Here is a 20428-nt window from a genome sequence, read left to right as displayed (position 1 = left end):
GGTTCTCTCAGCAGCTGATGCAGCTCGTGGTTCATTCGCCTTCTCCAAGTCCCGTCTTCCATCTGCACTCCGCCGTAGATGGTGCGCAACACCTTCCGTTCGAAAACTCCAAGGGCGCGTTGGTCCTCTGCACGTAGGGTCCATGTTTCGTGCCCATAGAGGACCACCGGTCTAATCAGCGTTTTGTAGATGGTTAACTTCGTGTTACGGCGAACTTTATTCGATCGTAGAGTTCTGCGGAGTCCAAAGTAGGCACGATTTCCTGCCACAATGCGCCTCTGGATTTCTCTGCTGGTGTCGTTGTCGTCGGTCACCAGTGAGCCCAAGTACACGAATTCTTCAACCGCCTCGATTTCATCACCGTCGATATGAATTCGGGGTGGCGGGCGCGGTAATTCCTCCCTGGAGCCCTTTGCCATCATGTACTTTGTCTTCGACACATTAATGACTAATCCGATTCGCCTGGCTTCACTCTTTAGTCGGATGTACGTTTCCGCCATCGTCTCAAATTTACGAGCAATAATATCAATATCATCGGCGAAACCAAGCAGCTGAACGGACTTCGTAAAAATCGTCCCACTCGTGTTTATCCCCGCTCTTCTTATTACACCCTCCAAAGCAATGTTGAACAGCAAGCACGAAAGACCATCACCTTGCCGCAACCCTCTGCGAGATTCGAAGGGACTCGAGAGTGTCCCTGATACTCGAACTACGCACATCACTCGATCCATCGTCGCCTTGATCAACCGTATCAGTTTATCCGGGAATCCGTATTCGTGCATAATCTGCCATAGCTGTTCTCGATCGATTGTATCATACGCCGATTTGAAATCGATGAACAAGTGATGTGTGGGTACGTTGTATTCGCGGCATTTCTGCAACACCTGGCGGATGGCGAACATCTGGTCCGTTGTAGCGCGTTCACCCATGAATCCAGCCTGATATTGCCCCACGAACTCTCTTGCAATCGGTGATAGACGGCGGCATAAAATTTGGGAGAGTACCTTGTAGGCAGCGCTCAGTAGTGTGATCGCGCGATAGTTCCCGCAATCCAACTTGTCGCCCTTTTTGTAGATGGGACACACGATACCTTCCATCCATTCCTCCGGTAATACTTCCTCCTCCCAAATCTTGGTAATGACCCAGTGTAGTGCTCTCACCAGTGCTTCTCCACCGTATTTTAGAAGCTCGCTTGGTAGTTGATCTGCTCCAGCGGCTTTGTTGTTTTTCAACCGGCCAACCTCCTCCTCAATCTCTTGAAGGTCAGGGGCCGGAAGTCTTTCGTCCTGTGCACATACTCCTAGATCTGTTACCACGCCACCTTCGGTACTTGCAACGTCGCCATTGAGGTGCTCATCGTAATGCTGCCGCCACCTCTCGACCACCTCACGCTCGCTCGTGAGAATATTCCCGTGATTATCTCGGCACATGTCGGCTTGTGGCACAAAGCCTCTGCGCGAGCGGTTCAGCTTCTCGTAGAACTTTCGTGTGTCCTTAGCGCGGTACAGCTCTTCCATCGCTTCGCGATCTCGTTCTTCCTGCTGGCGCTTCTTCATCCGGAAGACTGAGTTCTGCCTGTTCCGCGCCTGTTTGTAACGTGCCTCATTCGCTCTCGTACGGTGTTGCAGCATTCTCGCCCATGCTGCATTCTTCTCGTTTTTCAACTGTTCACATTCGCCGTCGTACCAGTCGTTTCTGTGATTCGGAGTCGCGAAGCCTAGTGCTGTAGCCGAGGTACTACCTATGGCGGATCGGATGTCCCTCCAGCCATCTTCAAGTGTAGCTGCGCCAAGCTGCTCTTCCGTAGGTAGGGCCACTGCTAACTGCTGCGCGTAGTCTTGAGCCACTTCTCCGTTACGAAGTTGCTCGATGTTGAGCCGCGGCGTTCGACTTCGACGCGTGGTGATAGCTGTCGAAAGTTTTGAGCGCATGCATACAGCGACTAAGTAGTGATCCGAATCTATATTCGCACTGCGGTATGTGCGGACGTTGGTTATATCCGAGAAGAATTTACCGTCGATTAGAACGTGGTCGATTTGATTTTCTGTTTGTTGATCGGGTGATCTCCAGGTGGCTTTATGGATATCTTTGCGGGGGAAGAAGGTGCTTCGGACTACCATACCACGGGAGGCTGCAAAGTTTACGCATCGCTGGCCGTTATCATTCGATACGGCGTGCAGGCTGTTTCGCCCGATTACCGGTCTGTACAATTCCTCCCTTCCTACCTGCGCGTTCATGTCGCCGACAACGATTTTCACGTCACGCGGCGAGCAACCATCGTATGTTTGCTCTAACTGCGCGTAGAACGCTTCTTTCTCGTCATCGGGTCTCCCTTCGTGTGGGCAGTGGACGTTGATGATGCTGTAGTTGAAGAAACGGCCCTTAACTCTCAACATGCACATCCTTGCGTTGATCGGCTGCCACCCAATATAAATAATAAGTTAGGTTAAAAATCAAACCCGCAGATGAACCTATATTAGAAGTCGTTTCAGTGTCCAGTCCATATGTTAAAGATGGCTCTACGTCAAAGATAAATTTCGTCAATCGCATTTGATTCGGTTGTGGTCGAAGGCAAGTTCACATGAGAGAAGGGGAGAAAATTCCCCTAAATGCAAATACAGAAAGAATAGTGTTGAACTCATCCACTGATTTACGGTAATCTGACCTGCGTCTTTCCGGGTTGACCTACATTCTTATTCCTCTCATCGCATTCTAGCCCGCCATATCTCTTGGATCTGCAGTCCTTAGAGCATCTGGTTAACCACTTAAACATTTTAAATATTGACTTTAAATTGATGTTTCAACTTATTCACTTTTTTCTCTTTCTTTCCTTTGCATCAAAAAAGTCACGAACATCGACAAAACAAAGCAAGGAAAATATCTTAAACTAAATAAATATTTGAAAATGCACGGAAAAATAATATTTCGGAAATGTGAATGGTTCAAACGTAAGAAAAACAATATGATATATTGTTACATAAAGATCGGATGTAAATGTATAGTAGCTGCAATTTGCAAAGCTTTTTTCGAACCATTCCATTACAATACACTTTATTATAGCTGGTACACTGTATGGTTCAGGAATGGCTTTCACCATACACCCTGTGGTTGGTTTTTATCCGGGGAGATCAACCTTGCGAAAGCTTTCCACAGCAGAGCCGAGCGAGCGCGCGCCACGCACGCATCAATGTGAACATTATTCATTCAGTCCCCTATATTGAACCCGTTCAGACGTGTATTATAGTTATTTATGTCACGAGTAGCAAAAAGTTGATTTTTTCAGTACGAGTCGTACATTTATCCAACGAGGCCTGCCGAGTTAGATAAATACGAAGAGTGCTGAAAAAATTGAGTTTCGCAACGAGTTTAATACAACATTTTATGCAATGATTTTTTCATAATGCAACCCATTTGAGTTGCATAATGTTCATAATGTAACTCAAATGAGTTGCATTATGAACATTACACAACTATTTTTCATTAAGAAACTCCTTTCAGTTGCATAATGAAACAGTTCGGAAAAATTGGCCATTATGATACGAAAATGAGTTACATCTATATATATAAAAATACAGTGGCATACGTGGGACCGCGCATAACTTGCGAACGGAGGGTCGGATTTGGGTCGTCTTAGTTTTGTTCTGTTAGTTTTCACCCAAGGAAGGTTTATGAGCCATAAAACAAGGACAAATCGAGAGTTTTTGAAAATCCATTCTTCATACATTTTGAACGGGGACTTGGACTTGGCTAAAGACTTGAAACGTCAAAAAACGCAGTAGGCAAGACAAAGTTTGCCGGGTACAGCTAGTAAAATATAAATTATGATACTGAATAGGAGGCAATCAGTGAAGTACTAGATGGAAAGTAGTGAGCTGGATTTTTGTATGGTGAGATGATCAATTCTCCATTTCTGCAATGAAATGGTGCAAACAGCGTGGGTTATATGATTTCATGTCCAATTTTATGCTGTTTGAGCAAAAGTTTTGGTAACTGTGTTGTTTAAGTTGCAAGAAATAAATAATACAACATCACAGTTCCCCAAACTTTTGCTCAAATAGCATCAAATTAGTCAAGAAATCATATAACCCACGCTGTTTGCTCCATTTCATTGCAGAAATGGAGAATTGATCATCTCACCATACAAAAATCCAGCTCACTACTTTCAATCTAGTACTTCACTGATTGCCTCCTATTGCATAAAAGTTTTTTTTTAGTTTCATTCACACGAAGTGTTTCATTCCGAGTCCGGTTCCATTCTTCGGTTATTTCGTTTCCGTTGTGCTTTGTCAACCTCTGCCCAACAGGTTGTGGTCCCAGAGGAAATCCGAAAGAAATCTTCCGGATAGTGTTAGAAGAAAGTGTGAGAAACTGTGTTCCTGTTTCGTACATTTATCCAACGAGGCTTGCCGAGTTGGATAATTACGACAAGTGCTGTAATCGAGTTGTGCACCGAGTTGCGTACAACGTAATAGGCAGTTTTACCTCACGCAAATCTACCAGGAAAGGCCTACTTTCCCGCACCAAATTCGCAGCACTGTAATGGTGCATTACAGCACTGATTTGCGTTGCGTAATGAACCATTACAGCACTGTTTTCAGTTTTCATCAACTTCTTGATGCTTTCTGGACGTAGGTTTGAAAATTTGTGACAACTGTACAGACACTGCTATGATCAGACTTTCTTAAACATGGCTATTCTCAGTTTTGTTGAAAATCGGAGTTTTCGACTAGCGAAGTTGGGTTTTTCTCCAAATCCGTGCGTCGGACCTAACTTCGGAAGTGGTGCGCTGTATAAGGCACCCTACACACTACTCAAACGGTTTGACCAACATTGACTCCGCCCCCAGGTTGGTGGTTGAGTTGGTGCTGTGTTTGTCCGTGTGTGATGCTGCTTGACGAACCGATTTAGCAGTTCGTCAAACCGATTTGACGGTTGACGGTTTGGTCGGCAAAAATCAAACCAGTTTGATTTTACTCAAACCAACGGTGGGCGGAGCCAATGTTTGACAAACCAATCGTACCGTGTGTAGTGTTGTTGCACAAACACAGTGCGATTTCAAATGGGGGATGATGTTGGTGCAACCAAAGTGACATGTTGGTGCAACACGATTTGGCAGTTCGTCATGCGGTTGCAGAAACATTCGCTGGTTCGACGAACCAGGGGGCGGTGGCAATGTTGGTCAAACGGTTTGAGTGGTGTGTAGGGTGCCTAAGGACTGTTCATTAAAGAAAGTGGACACCTGTTTTTCAATAGAAAATGCGTATTTTCGAACAAATTCATAATTTTATTTTTTATAAATGATAATAAACATACATGTGGCCAAATTCACATGAGTTTGAACATTTACTTCGCTTTTCGGAAGAACGCTCGGACTTTCCTCTTGACACCTCCCATTAGATTCTGCACAACTTCCTCCGTAACTTTTCGTTGTGCCGCAGGCCAAATTTTTTTGAACCAATCAACAGAGCTTGCTTCTCTTCCATCTTTCTTAAGGTGCCGCTTTATTATTGTCCAGTATCTTTCCATAGGACGCTGTTCAGAGAAGTTTTGTGGATTTTGCCATTTTTCGACAAAATCGACTTTTTTCGTATTGAGCATCTCTAGTGTAGAAGAAGCGTAATACGCGGATGCCAGATCCGACTAAAACAAAAGAGGATCCGTATGTTTTCGGTAGATAAGTAGAAGTCGTTTTTTGATGCATTCCTTTCTGTTATTTTCACCGTTGATTGTTCCCGTTGTGAAATACGAAGAACTCTTTAAGCCACATGAACAATTGGCTTGCCACACTAAAAACTTTTTCCCAAATTTTTCAGTTCTGATGTAGGGTACCATCATCCAGCACAACTGTCCCCTGCTTAGCGTTAAAAAATTGCGGTCCCGGAAGTGTATTAGTAAGCCAATTCTCGAAACGAAAACTTTTTGGAACACCATTTGTGCAGAATTGATCTGCTAGTCGCAAAGCTAATACGACCTATCGCTCGAAATTTCTTACTTTTTCCGTTTTCTTTGAGTGTGTTGCCGAAGTGAACAATGTTTTACACACTGAGCAAAAATTCACAATTTTTTGTTTAGTTTTAACTCTAAACTATTGGTAAACAGATGTCCACTTTCTTTAATGAACAGTCCTTAGTAAATCTGGTCCGCTATACAGCGCACCACTTCCGAAGTTAGGTCCGACGCACGGATTTGGAGAAAAATCCAACTTCGCTAGTCGAAAATTCCGGGTTTCAACTGCACGGACAATAAGTACCTATTGGTAGAACCGCGCGAGACACTGTCGGCCATGATGGATTTCGATTTGATTTTTGTCTAACACGCACATTACTACAAAAATCGCCTGTAAATTTCGTTTGCATCATTCAGCAATGTGTACACTGGCAAACGTCAAAGCAAGCGAACACTATGACGGTTTAGAATAGACTGATTTATTGAATAAAACAGGACTATTATGATCTATAATATTGGGCTATGAAGGAATAGAAACGCCCGTCTAGCGAATTGGGAGTCGTGAGTTCGAGTCTCACCGAAGTACGTGGATTTCTTTTTATAATTCAAATTTCAATTTGTTCATCGAGCACATGTTTCTGTTGTGTACATGGATGTTGAAGCATTTTCAAAAGTGTTATTTTTTTTTTGTTAACTTAGAATGATAAAAATATTACACTACACATTTTACAATATTGAATGTGTAAAATCAGCTTGAAAACATGAAAAAATAGTACTAATTATCGAAGTTATAACAATTTCTGTAAAACGTGTTTTCTTTAAAGAGGCTTGCCGTAACTCAATGTCATCACATTGCCTTGTGGTGTCCTTGAACGATCGAAATAACAAATATTTGCAAAGAGGAACTATTTTTCTAAAAAAAAATACTTTTATGCAATTCAGTATTATAATTTCTATTTTATATAACTCATTTTGGTATCATAATAGCCAGTTTTTCCGAACTGATTCATTATGCAACTGAATTGAGTTGCATAATGAAAAATAATTGTATAATGTTCCTAATACAACCCATTTGAGTTGCATTATGAACATTATGCAACTCAAATGAGTTGTATAATGAAAAAATCATTGCATAAAATTTTGTATGGAACTCGTTGCAAAACACGATTTTTTCAGCACTTTTCGTATTTATCCAACTCGGCAAGCCTCGTTGGATAAATGTACGACTCGTGCTGAAAAAATCAACTTTTTGCAACTCGTCACATAAATAACTATTTTTAAACCAAAAAAAATATATAAAAAATTATAACACTGATATAAACATTTTGACGAAAAATATTGATCGTTCAAAAACATGACACATAAATAACGAACACTTAAAAAAATGATTGAAATCGGTTGTAAACTGATTTCGCAATCGTAGTCACCGCATCGAAGTTTTTGGAAAAACGTGACCTCGAGATATTCGCGTTCAAGATTTCAAATATGCTCAAAAGGAAGCGAGCGTGAGCTTGAGCTTGAGCTTGATTGACCGCCCGTAGATGCTACTCCAGTATCGCCAGACCAGCTACACTCACACAAGGAACCAATGAGATATCGGCCGGGGACTAGCAGGCATCTTCAGTGTGTGAGTGTTGTGATCTTCTATTTTTAGGCGACAATGGCGCCTGTCACGTCAGGTTGCAGGTCAATGTGTGTGGGGAAGGGTAAGGAAGTGATGATTGCAATTGTTTGTATCCACATCTGACCGAATATACCTCTGCGTCAGCACAAATTCATGTGGATGTCGGAGTGTTGGTGGGACTTGGTTGGCAGAAGGTTCACACATTGGTACGTGGACATCAGGGTAAGGTGATAGAATTGTTTGTTTTTTTATTATTCCGAAGATCTGCCGCACAGTTCGCTTGATTGCATAACATGTAGGTGTTATCTGAAAGGATTGAGACACTGTGCTGTGAAAGTTTGGAAGGAAGGGAAACGGCCTTTTCAACCGTTTCTGTTCTAGCGATGGCTATGAACATGTGAATATACGTGAGTGGTATATATAGAGAGGAGGGAGAAAGTATATAGAAAGATACAAAAGTTGAAGGAAAGGGACGGGCCAGGGATTGAACCCAGGACCTTCTGCATATGAATCAGAAGCGGTAGCCACTAGACCACCAAGCTCGTCATTAAATATGCTCAAAAGGAAGCGAGGTGCTAAACGCTATATCTTTGCTTCTACTGCTTTGACATAACAGTCTTAAAACCCCATACTTTATGATAAAAGAATAAAAAAAAAAATTCTCGACCTCAACATAGGTATATAACCCCCTAGGAGAAGTGATAACACTGACGAAGTGATAAATCAACAAAACCACGTAAAACGGATATCTTTATTGAGTATAAGAAATATAAAATCACATAATGTCAAGTATAAAATGCAGTTGGTTAAGAATGTATATTGTAAATATAGTTGTCAAAATTATAAATTGATCTCGAAAGGCATTACAAATAGACAATACGGTAAACTGTTCCGTTTCCGCTTACAAACATTGAACATAAAATATATGAATATAAAAAAATGGCACTTAAAAATAATATCCGGCACATCAGTAATCATCCAGCTTGGCCAGGAAGCCATGCTGCTGCTGTTCCAAGATGACATTATCGTCCAGCTTGTAGTGCTTCTGGCAGAACTCCTCCAAACGCTTGCACGCTTCGACGATCATGTCCTCCGGAACGGTCAGCACGATGCGCACGTAGTTCGGATACTCGAAGCACTGGCCCGGCAGGCAGAACACACTCTGCTCGGCCACCAGCGCCTGGACGAACTCCAGATCCGTCTCGAACTCGGGGAACCGCCCGATGTCGATGCCGATCATCATGTACATGGCCCCGCCGGGCATGATCGGGCGCAGACCACGGATCTGCTTGATCGACTTGTACGCCAGTTCGGCATGTCGCTGTAGGGGTGGGGAAATGTCTGGTTAGGGGTGTGTCGAGGTTTGATGGAATGGGGGAAAAACTTACATAAAGTGTTGAAACCAAATCATCGTAGAACGCTGGGGGAGTGTTCTTCAGGATGTCGGGAAGAGCACCCTGGACCAGGGTGTTAGCTCCGAGGATCCGCGCGGACAGATTGGCCAGTCCCTTGCGAACGTCCTGGAACAGGTTGTCCCGATCGTGAATCACAATCCAACCCGTGCGCCATCCGGGAACCAGAAAACGCTTAGTCAGTCCACCGCATGACAGTACCGGTACCTTCTTGGATAGCGAACTGACAGCGTAGAACTCCTGACCCGGAAATACGAAATGTTCGTAGATTTCGTCGGCAATGATGGGCAAATAATGTTTCTCGGCAATGTCCAAGATGGCTTCCAGGTGGCTCTTGCTAAACACGCTTCCGCACGGGTTGCTCGGATTGGTCACGATCAGGGCGGCCGTGTTGGCATCAATCAGCGATTCCAGTTGTACCAAGTCTACTTCCCAGTTCCTGTCCGGCATCAAGTCATAGTAACGGCACTCGACTCCGAAGCCCTCGGCCAGGGTACGATAGATGGAGAAACCCGGCCTGGGGATCAGTATGTTCTGGCCCGGCCCGGCTAGCACCGAGAGGCACAGGTCCAGCGCGCAGCTGGCGCCACTGCACAGAATGACATCGTTGGCCGTGACATCGCCCTGGTGGGATACGTACTCGGCGACGGCTTTGCGAGCCTCCGGGAATCCCGTGCTGGGACCGTAACCGTTGTGGGATCCGTCCTGTACCACGCTGCGTAGGGCGTCGACGATCTCCGGTGCTGGCTTGAGGTTACCGAATGTGGTGGGATCACCTGCGAACGGGGGGAGAAGAGGGATGGAACTGTAGATTTTTAGGTTTCTATATTACATGGATAAGGCGTCAAAAAATCGGACAATCGTCATTTACTCCACGTCTCCACTAGACAGAAATGTCTTGCCATTTTGCTGGACAGATGTGTCAAGACAGAAATGTTCTCTCGCTGTTTGCATGGAAAGCAGCGGTGTTGATCATTTCTGTTACGTTTTCTCTTTCTGGCAGCAAAATGGCAAGACATTTCTGTCTAGTGGAGACGTGGGGTTATGTAAACTCCCTATTGGGTCATCCGATGTCAGTCAGTAACAGTTGCCACTTCTTCTGTATTATCCGTTTTTCTGTATTATCCAGTTCCAAACTTTGGTAGGAACTGGATCAGATGACAGTTTCAACCCCAACCCAACTTAAGGATAAGTTTCCTGTTCCCAAGTAGAGCTCTCAAGCAAAATCCCTCCTTTTTCCGTAAGTAATTTTGACATTTGTTTAACTAACAGCAATCTAACGAAACGATTCTGTAAGAAGAATGTGAAGAATAATAAATTTAACAATTCCTCCGTGAGTTCTTTGCGGGATTCATCCTTGTGGAATTCCCTAAACAGTATCTTCTGGGAATGCCCCAGTTTTTTTTTTAATTTTGCTTCTGAAATTCTTCCAGTAGTTCCTTGAGGAGCTCCTCAAGTCGTTTGTCAAGGGATTTCTACAGATTCTTCCAGAAGCACTTTCTGGGTTTCCTCCCAGGGTTCTCCCAGAATTCCTTCTGTGATACTTATGAGAATTGATTCTAAAATTGTCTCAAGCAGTTCCCCAAGAATTCAAAACAGTTTTCCGGAAATTTCTACGTAATAACTTCGTAATAATAGTTTTTTTTAGAATCTACACAGAACTTCTTCCAGAAGTACCCCGGGAAGTTCTTAAGGAGTTCCACGAGAATTCCTCTAGAAGTAATACCTCCATGGCTTTCCCAGGAATACTTCCAAGAATTAAACGGGATATTTCTAGATATTCCTCAAGAATTCCTTCAGCATTTTTTAGCCAAACCCCTCCAGGATTTTCCTACGGTAATTCTTTCATAAATAATCCCAAAATTCTCTCTAGGATTTCCACGAAATTTGTTTTAGGAGTTCACGATTTCCCCAAAAAGCCCTCAAGTAATAATGCCCGGAAACTCACCTAGCAGTCTCCTAAAAATATTTGCACAAGTTTCTCACAGAAAAAAAATCTCCAAAGTTCCCCGGGAATTCCTCCAGGAGTTTCCTGAGAACTCTGCCAGGAATGCCCTGAGAATTCCTTCAGGAGATCCCCGGCGATTTCTCCAAGAATTCTCCAGAAATACCTCCAGGAGTTCCCTGTGATTTTTTCCAGGAGTTTCCCGGGCATTTCTCCAGGAGTTCTCAGAAAATTACAACATGAGTTCCCCAGGAATTGCTCCATAAATTCTCCGAGAATACCTCCAGGAGTTCCCCAGGAATTTCCCGAGAATTCCTCCTGAAATTCTCAAGGAATTCCTGCATGAGTTCCCCAGGAATTCCTCTTCGAATTCTAAGGGAATTCTTCCAGCAGTTCCCCGCGAATTCCTCCAGGAATTCTTCCAAGAGTAGTACACATGTTCTAAAAAAAAGTATGTGCAACTGTAATATGACTGAATTTGGTCATATAAGAGTTGGATATGCATTTCTAGAATATGTGTGCTACTAGGGCCGGCCATTCCTCCAGGAGTTCTCCGAGGATTCCTCCAGGAAGTCACCGGGATTTCCTCCAGGAGTTCCTCGGGAATTCTTCCAGGAGCTCCTCCAGGAGTTCCTTAGGAATTCCTCCAGGAACTCGTCGAAAATTGTTTCAGGAGTTCCTCAGAAACTCCTCAGAAATTATTCCAAGATTTCTCAAAGAAGAGTTTCTTAGGAACTCCTGGCGATATTCCCGAGGAGCTTCTGAATAAATTCATGTATATCTTCTGACGGATTTCACAAGTAACTCGTGAAGAACTTCTCAAGCATGTTCTAGAAAAAATCCAGGAAAACTTCTGAAGGACGCCCGACGAACTCCTGGAGGTATTCGAGGAACTTCTTGAGAAATTCCCAGAGAATTTCCTAGGGAAATCTTGAAGAGGAATTCCAAAGGAAATTATGAAACAATTTCCTAGGACAATGATACATATTGCCCATTTTACTGGCATTTTACCAGGTTAGCTGGTATGTCTGAAACATACTGGAAAAACTTGTAATTAGAAGGCACGAAATGTTGCTAATTGGCAAATTGAGAGATGAAATTTGTGAAAAAAAACGCGTTCTGGTGGGATTCGAACCCACGACTCCGTATTCGCTAGACCGGCGCTTTAACCAACTAAGCCACAGAACAGGTAATGGTTCTGCGGAATAGAAAGCCAAACTGACTCCGAAGCCGCACCTGTTGGCGAACAAGCAAGGCAGTGGGAATGGTTTTCACTCGGGAATAACTGAACGCGGTTTTACTATAAACGAAAGGAAAGGATACTTTATTATGCTATTCGATACACGGTTGAAACTGGAATGATTCACACTCTGCTGGCACCGTCGGTAGAGAGCCCGACTTGCATGTGTTGGTGTGTAGCGGCAAGCGAAGGGGTGTTGCCAGATGATGTGGCGAGTTTCGCTCTCGCCCGCTGCTCAGGGTTGAACTCGGTGGGAGTCGGTGATTGCTATATCCCGACACTCCTCCTCAATCTCCGACTCACAGTCAGAAAAATCCTTCACGAATCTGTTACGCTTGAATGCTGACGTATGCTTCTTCTGCTTGACGGGTCCTGGTTTCATCCTTGTTAACTCCTTCTTGGGTTTGGCTTGTAGATCTGGATCCTCGCTGGTCCTTCTAGCTTTCAGCTCCTCCTTAGTGCTGCACAACATGGTAGACTCTTCTGCGGCACACATTGCAATACCAACCACGTAGTCCGATAGCTTGGTAGGCATCGCACCTCACGTCTTCCGGAATGGCAACTGCTTCCTTGATTGTTCGTTCACTTTCTCCTCCTGAACTGCTGCATCGTCAAATCCGTTGAAATCTCCGCTCGCATGAGCATCTGAATACTCATCATCCGATTTCTCGTCCGCCGTTCCTTGCTTCCGCTGAGACTCACGATTTGGAACAGTGTGCTGACGAATAGGGGTGATTTCTATCTGCGACGAACCATTCTTCCATTCGATGAACGCTGCGTCTCTACTGACAGTGATCGTATCCGTGGCGCAATCCAGGAACCGATACCCCTTCCGGTCCTCAGCGTATCCCACGAAAGTCAGCTTCCTTGATCTGGGATCCAGCTTGCGCCGCTTAGCGTCTGGTATGCGGACGTACGCGTCGCTACCAAACACACGGAGTCGATCCAACTCCGGCTTCCTACCATAGAACCGTTCGTATGGTGTACCTTCGATCACGCGGGACGGCAGCCTATTCTGCAGAAATGCTGCTGTGCGTATGGCTTCGCCCCAGTACTTTTTCTCCATCCCCGCATCTAGGAGCATACACGAGGCCATCTCCTGGAGTGACCTGTTTTTACGCTCGGCTACCCCATCGGACTGGGGTGAATACGCGGTGGTAAATTCAGCAACAATGCCCTCCTTGGCATAGAAATTAGAGAGATCTTTATTTACGTACTCACCGCCTCCATCAGCTCTGATGACCTTCGGTTTCCTACCAAAGTAGTTCTGGCAGAAGTAGACGAAATCCTTCACTTTCTCCTTGGCCTCCGACTTCTCTTTCAGCAAGTAGATGACCGAAAACCGACTGTAGTCATCGATCAGGCTCAGGAAGTAACGATTTCCACTCGGTGTGACGTTGCTGAAAGGCCCACACAAATCAGTGTGGATGAGGTCCAAAATCTTCTTCGCTTTTCTGTCCACTACGCTCGGGAACGGCTTCCGGACCAATTTTCCCTCGAGACATGTTTCGCACACCTCGTCTCTTCCACAGTCCGTTACACGAATACCACTTCCGAGTTTATCTTTAATCACTTTGTTCACTGCATCCGCATCCCGGTGACCGAAGCGCCGGTGCCACAGATGTCGGCACATCTGCGTATGACAGTCACTGACCGACTGCATCGCCTGCTCCGCCGTTTTCAGTTTATACAGCGCACCACTACGATCACCCACGGCAACAATGCAACCCGTACTGTTCACAATATTGCAACCCGCTTCCGTAAAATGCACTACGAAGCCTTTACTCGCCATTTTCCCAACCGAAAGCAAATTACCGTCCAGTCCCGGAACGAAAAGTACCTCGGTGATTCGGATTTCCACCGGTTTCCCGTCACTATCAACACCGCGAATCAGTCCTTCACCACAGCCAGCCGTTTTCGTTTTCTTGCCGTTAGCGAGTACCACGTCCGCTCCGGCGCGCTCCACCAGCGAGGTGAAAAAGCTCTTATCACTACTCATGTGGCATGAAGCTCCGCTATCTAGAATCCACTCGTTTTTCACAGCTTGCCCCGCGACAAAACACAACGGTTCACTCGACTTTTGCACCTGCTTCGCTTTTTGCGGCGGCTGTTTGCCGGCCGAGTCCGAATCACTACTGTCACCCTGTTGCGTTGCCAAAAACTTGCGACAAAATTTCTTCACGTGTCCCGGTTTCTTACAGTAGAAACAAACTCTGTCTTTGTCACGCTTTGTGTTCATCTTCATCGCTTTTTCTTGGCCCATTCCGTCGACCGAACGATCCACGCGACGCTGGTACGCATCCAGCAATTTCGACTTTACAAAATCAAGCGTAATGTCCGCGTCGGCGCGGCTTTCCAAGGCCACCACAAGGTTGTCAAAACTGTCAGCCAAACTTCGCAAAATCATCGCCACTTTGAGAGTATCATCAAGCTTCTGCCCTACATTATCGAGGCGCTCAAACAGCTCGTCCAGCACGACAAGGTGTTTTTCCATATCACCACCCTCGATTAAATTGATCGAACACAACCTTTTCAAAAGGGACACTCGCGACGTCATATTCGGTTTCTCGTGATATGTCTTCAATGATTCCCATACTTCTTTCGCACTTTCCTTCTTCTTGATGATGCTGAACTGAGAGTCCTCCAAACAGAGCCCAATCGTCGCGATGGCTCGTTGGTCATCACGTTTCCAGTCATCATCGTCCGCGTCTTCCGGCTTCCCATCACTGATTACACTCCACAGTTCTTCACGAATCAGCAACATGCGCATTCGAAAACTCCACGACTGCCAATTTTCATTATTCAGCCGCGCGAACGAGAGCTTCGACAAGTCCGCCATTTTGTTGCCTTTCTTTGCACTGCACCAAAGTCACCAGCCACCAACCGGAACGCGAAACCGCACCGAAAAAATCTTCCGACGAAAGCACTACCGTTTTGGAAAACGAGCGACCGATTTTCCAATCATCCACTGGGCACCATAACCTGTTGGCGAACAAGCAAGGCAGTGGGAATGGTTTTCACTCGGGAATAACTGAACGCGGTTTTACTATAAACGAAAGGAAAGGATACTTTATTATGCTATTCGATACACGGTTGAAACTGGAATGATTCACACTCTGCTGGCACCGTCGGTAGAGAGCCCGACTTGCATGTGTTGGTGTGTAGCGGCAAGCGAAGGGGTGTTGCCAGATGATGTGGCGAGTTTCGCTCTCGCCCGCTGCTCAGGGTTGAACTCGGTGGGAGTCGGTGATTGCTATATCCCGACAGCACCGTGAACACTCCTATTTCACAAACTCATCTCTCTTTTCGGCTTAGATGCCAATCCACAACACACTCCTGTTTGTGCCCACTACCTACAAGTGCGAGCGAGTTATTTATATGAAGCCGAGACTTAAGCCTGGTTTAGACGGTGCAAGTGACTTGATTCCAGTCAGTTGAAAATGCCCAATTGAATGCGAATTGAACGTGTAAACACCACCGTTCATCTCACTTGAGCAACTGACTTGACTTGAACGAATGTTGAACATGTTGAACTTTTCCGTTCAAGTCAAACGAAATCATCTCACTTGCCCCGTTTGAACCTGCGATTCATGTTAGTTGAATTCAAGTTATCTGTCAAATGAGCTGAATTCATTTCAGTTTGCTTACGCACCGCACGAATTGATCAATGTAAACACTTGCTTCAACTGAAATGCATTCAAGAGCATGCAAGTGACCGTTCGAGTCGTTTGCTGAGTCTAAACACATCATTCGTTTCGAATGAATATATTTGAGGAGTTGGCAAGTGAAATGCTCGTTTCAGTTGACCCATGTAAACCAGGCATTACTCTCGCACTCCGCATACCTAGCCACCAGGCAGTTTGTTTTGCTGGTGTCTAATTAGTATGCGTCGAGAGCTCGGCACGGTCGGACGCTCGGACGACCGAACTGCGCCAAGTGACGCAAGCAAGGGTACAATGATACATATTGCCCATTTTACTGGCATTTTACCAGGTTAGCTGGTATGTCTGAAACATACTGGAAAAACTTGTAATTAGAAGGCACGAAATGTTGCTAATTGGCAAATTGAGAGATGAAATTTGTGAAAAAAATCGCGTTCTGGTGGGATTCGAACCCACGACTCCGTATTCGCTAGACCGGCGCTTTAACCAACTAAGCCACAGAACAGGTAATGGTTCTGCGGAATAGAAAGCCAAACTGACTCCGAAGCCGCACCGTGAACACTCCTATTTCACAAACTCATCTCTCTTTTCGGCTTAGATGCCAATCCACAACACACTCCTGTTTGTGCCCACTACCTACAAGTGCGAGCGAGTTATTTATATGAAGCCGAGACTTACTCTCGCACTCCGCATACCTAGCCACCAGGCAGTTTGTTTTGCTGGTGTCTAATTAGTATGCGTCGAGAGCTCGGCACGGTCGGACGCTCGGACGACCGAACTGCGCCAAGTGACGCAAGCAAGGGTACAATGATACATATTGCCCATTTTACTGGCCGAGCGTCCGACCGTGCCGAGCTCTCGACGCATACTAATTAGACACCAGCAAAACAAACTGCCTGGTGGCTAGGTATGCGGAGTGCGAGAGTAAGTCTCGGCTTCATATAAATAACTCGCTCGCACTTGTAGGTAGTGGGCACAAACAGGAGTGTGTTGTGGATTGGCATCTAAGCCGAAAAGAGAGATGAGTTTGTGAAATAGGAGTGTTCACGGTGCGGCTTCGGAGTCAGTTTGGCTTTCTATTCCGCAGAACCATTACCTGTTCTGTGGCTTAGTTGGTTAAAGCGCCGGTCTAGCGAATACGGAGTCGTGGGTTCGAATCCCACCAGAACGCGATTTTTTTCACAAATTTCATCTCTCAATTTGCCAATTAGCAACATTTCGTGCCTTCTAATTACAAGTTTTTCCAGTATGTTTCAGACATACCAGCTAACCTGGTAAAATGCCAGTAAAATGGGCAATATGTATCATTGTACCCTTGCTTGCGTCACTTGGCGCAGTTCGGTCGTCCGAGCGTCCGACCGTGCCGAGCTCTCGACGCATACTAATTAGACACCAGCAAAACAAACTGCCTGGTGGCTAGGTATGCGGAGTGCGAGAGTAAGTCTCGGCTTCATATAAATAACTCGCTCGCACTTGTAGGTAGTGGGCACAAACAGGAGTGTGTTGTGGATTGGCATCTAAGCCGAAAAGAGAGATGAGTTTGTGAAATAGGAGTGTTCACGGTGCGGCTTCGGAGTCAGTTTGGCTTTCTATTCCGCAGAACCATTACCTGTTCTGTGGCTTAGTTGGTTAAAGCGCCGGTCTAGCGAATACGGAGTCGTGGGTTCGAATCCCACCAGAACGCGATTTTTTTCACAAATTTCATCTCTCAATTTGCCAATTAGCAACATTTCGTGCCTTCTAATTACAAGTTTTTCCAGTAAATTTCCTAGGAACTTCTGGAAATGTTGCCAGGGATCTCCATAGCCGAGAAACTCCAGCAGAGATTCCCGAGTAAGTCCTGGAGATCTTTCCGAGGAATTTCAGAACAATTCCTGTAATTCCGTGTAACTCCAGGAGGAATTCCCGAGGAGCTCTTCGGGAAATTTCCGAGGAACTCCTGAAGGAATTCTCGGGGAACTTCTTGAGGTATTCCCGAGGAACTACTCGAGAAGTTTCTGAGGAATACCTTGCAGAATTCACATGGAACTCTTGGAGGAACTCCTGAGAAACTCCTTGATAGCTCCCCGGAAAACTCCTGCAGAGTTACTCATGGAAATCCTGAATGAATTTCCTGTGAATTCCAAAAATACTACCGGGATCTCATAGGAAAATACCGAGCAACACCTGAAGGAATTTGCGAAGTTATGGAGGAATTTCGTGGAAAAATTCTCGAAGACCTTCTGAAGAAATTCTTCATGTACTTCTGCAGAAATTTATGAGGTACTTCTGGAGATATTTCCTGCGTACTCGTGGATAAATTTTCGAGAAAGTTCTGAAGGAATTCCTTAGAAACTTCTGAAAAATAAATTGCCACGGAACTCCTAGAAAAATATCCGAAGAAACATCTTGAGGAATGGTACACCTGCAGGAATTTCCCAGGAACTCCTGGAGGAGCTTCTGAAGCACCTGGAAGAGTTTTATAGAAGAAAACTTGGCTAAATTCCCAAGGAACTTCTGCAGAAATTCCCGGGCAACTCCTGGACCATTTGGTTATGTTCCAGCCTAGGTTCCAGCTCCCAGCATCCTTATATTTTTCTGCCATCACTAGCTTTCTCTGAAGCCTTCCAGAATTACCAATTTCGGTCCCGTATTGGTATTACATGTGAATATTACGCAACTCACTGTAACAATCCGTTTCCGACATTCTTCGCAAACTGCAGTAGAATCACTTGGCATGATACGGGACCTCGCAATGCCGGCGACTGGCTCCGCTCCGCCAAAGCTCCACTCCTCAATGAGGCAGCAACACACTCACTGTCTCGTCATGATGATTGCTGTCACCGATGCTTACTAGGGGAAGGACACGCAAGGGGAATATCACTAATCATTATTCACACCCCACATTACAGTAGATGTTTGATAAGTGCAACATGTTTACGTTTCAGTTACCGAATGAAATTCGCTAACTGCAACGACTGAAAGACGTCAAACGGCTGTCAATTGTTGTTGGACGCAGCCAAAATGCACTCAAAAACATTGAAATGCAGCTGTAGTGCATCCGAAAAACATCGCAACTCTGTTGACGTTTTGTTTTTGACAGATAGCGGTGCGATAACTGCAAAATTGCTTGCAGTACTTGCCTACTTGCATTTAAAAAGCATTGCAGTTAAACCGTTTGCACTGAGCGAACGTGAACGGAATAAAAAACCTACTCACAAAACATTCTCAGTGAACTGAAGTAGTTTTGAAATTCACCGCAAGAAAAACCGCGCTCATTGCGTTTTGTCGCAGCGGCAGCTTCGCGGAATTGTTTTAATATTGTCGGAATCGCGCCACTTGGGCGGTGGCTTCTATATTCGTCTATTTGCCACTATAACTCAGTCAAATTTGAACCAATTGACACAATTTTTGGAATGCAGTGAGATAGGTATAGTATCTACCCGTGTACAACATTTCAAGTCAATTGGTTCAAAATTGATTGAGTTATAGTGGCAAACAGACGAATATAGAAGCCACCGCCCAAGTGGCGCGATACCCTAGTGGTTGAAACTCAAAGTTTCCCCACACGCGACAATCAAATTTTCTCCAAATCCATGAGTGAAACGACCTAACGTTGGACGCAGTGCGCCGGGCAGCTGATCTGGCCCTCTATCCAGCGCACTTTGCCCGACGTCCGTCCGACGTACATGACATGACTGACATGACATGTACATGACATGACTGACAGCATCGCAAGATAGTGCCATCTGTTGGCAAATCTTTTCGGCTGCGAATTACCCGCATCAACTGCGAACGCCTAAGTAACTTTGATTTTAAAAGTTTTACGCGACCATTACTTCTCCTATCCTTTTACACTGTACTTAACTTACCAAGTGGAAACTGGCCTTAAACGTTTTATTTTAGGCTCATGCGCCAATAGGCATAACGGAGCCGAACTCAAGTGTGCTGCAATTTGTATGACGTTTGTTTATTTACATATTTTTCGCCAATCCAGTTCCAATCCAGGTTGACCCGGGAGCGGTCGCGTCGTGTACTGAGTACACGCACCATGAAAACAGCACGCTTTTGGTACATAGCGTGAGCGTGGCGTCGTTGCAGGTAGTCTAAGACGCGACTGCTCGAGGGTTAAAAATACGGCATTAGTTTGTCTCGGTTTTGATCTTCGAGAGATATATTTCTGAACTTGTTCCAAATTATTAAAAATTTGGGACTTCCAAAGCACCTTTGGAATGCTTTCAAGGTTCTTCAGGGATATTATTTTCTAGGAATCTAGAGCATTTTAAGATGCTGTACTTACAGTTGCAGTTACAGATCTTGCCAGTAATCAACTGAAGTTGACCTAGGTGAAGCCTAAAGGTTCGTTTCCACGAGGCGTAAACAACGCCGAAACATTGTAGGACACAAATCAGTTCGAAGGGAAATTTTCCATTGACCGAAGTTCAAGAGAATACATCTAGGTAGTTGCTACGGAAATCAATAAATATGGAAACAAATTACTTCAATTACCATAACCAGTCGATTGATTGGCTAGCAGTATTTGAATTCACCGGCGCGCTCAGTTCACATCGTCTAGATTCTAGACAATATTCAAATATGCGTGTAAAGCAAGCGCAAACG

General features: G+C 44.9%; 2 protein-coding genes across 2 annotated transcripts in view; both read right to left on the bottom strand.

Annotated features, from left to right (window-relative positions):
• The window catches only part of LOC109410169 (metabotropic glutamate receptor 1), a 679657-nt gene that overhangs the window by 367158 nt on the left and 292071 nt on the right, over window positions 1–20428 (bottom strand). The window lies entirely within an intron of this gene.
• The window catches only part of LOC109410125 (tyrosine aminotransferase-like), a 44970-nt gene continuing 32849 nt past the window's right edge, over window positions 8308–20428 (bottom strand). The window contains exons 2-3 of the mRNA XM_019683654.3: window positions 8959–9758; window positions 8308–8891 (exon numbers count right to left, since the gene is read on the bottom strand). Coding sequence (XP_019539199.2) covers window positions 8538–8891; window positions 8959–9758 — 1154 coding nt within the window. The 3' untranslated portion in view covers window positions 8308–8537. The remainder of the gene's footprint in view (window positions 8892–8958; window positions 9759–20428) is intronic.

Source organism: Aedes albopictus, chromosome 1 (genome assembly GCF_035046485.1).
Source record: "Aedes albopictus strain Foshan chromosome 1, AalbF5, whole genome shotgun sequence".
NCBI lineage: Eukaryota > Metazoa > Arthropoda > Insecta > Diptera > Culicidae > Aedes > Aedes albopictus.
Note: the sequence above shows the minus strand (reverse complement) of the source record. Positions and strands in the feature narration are given on the sequence as shown.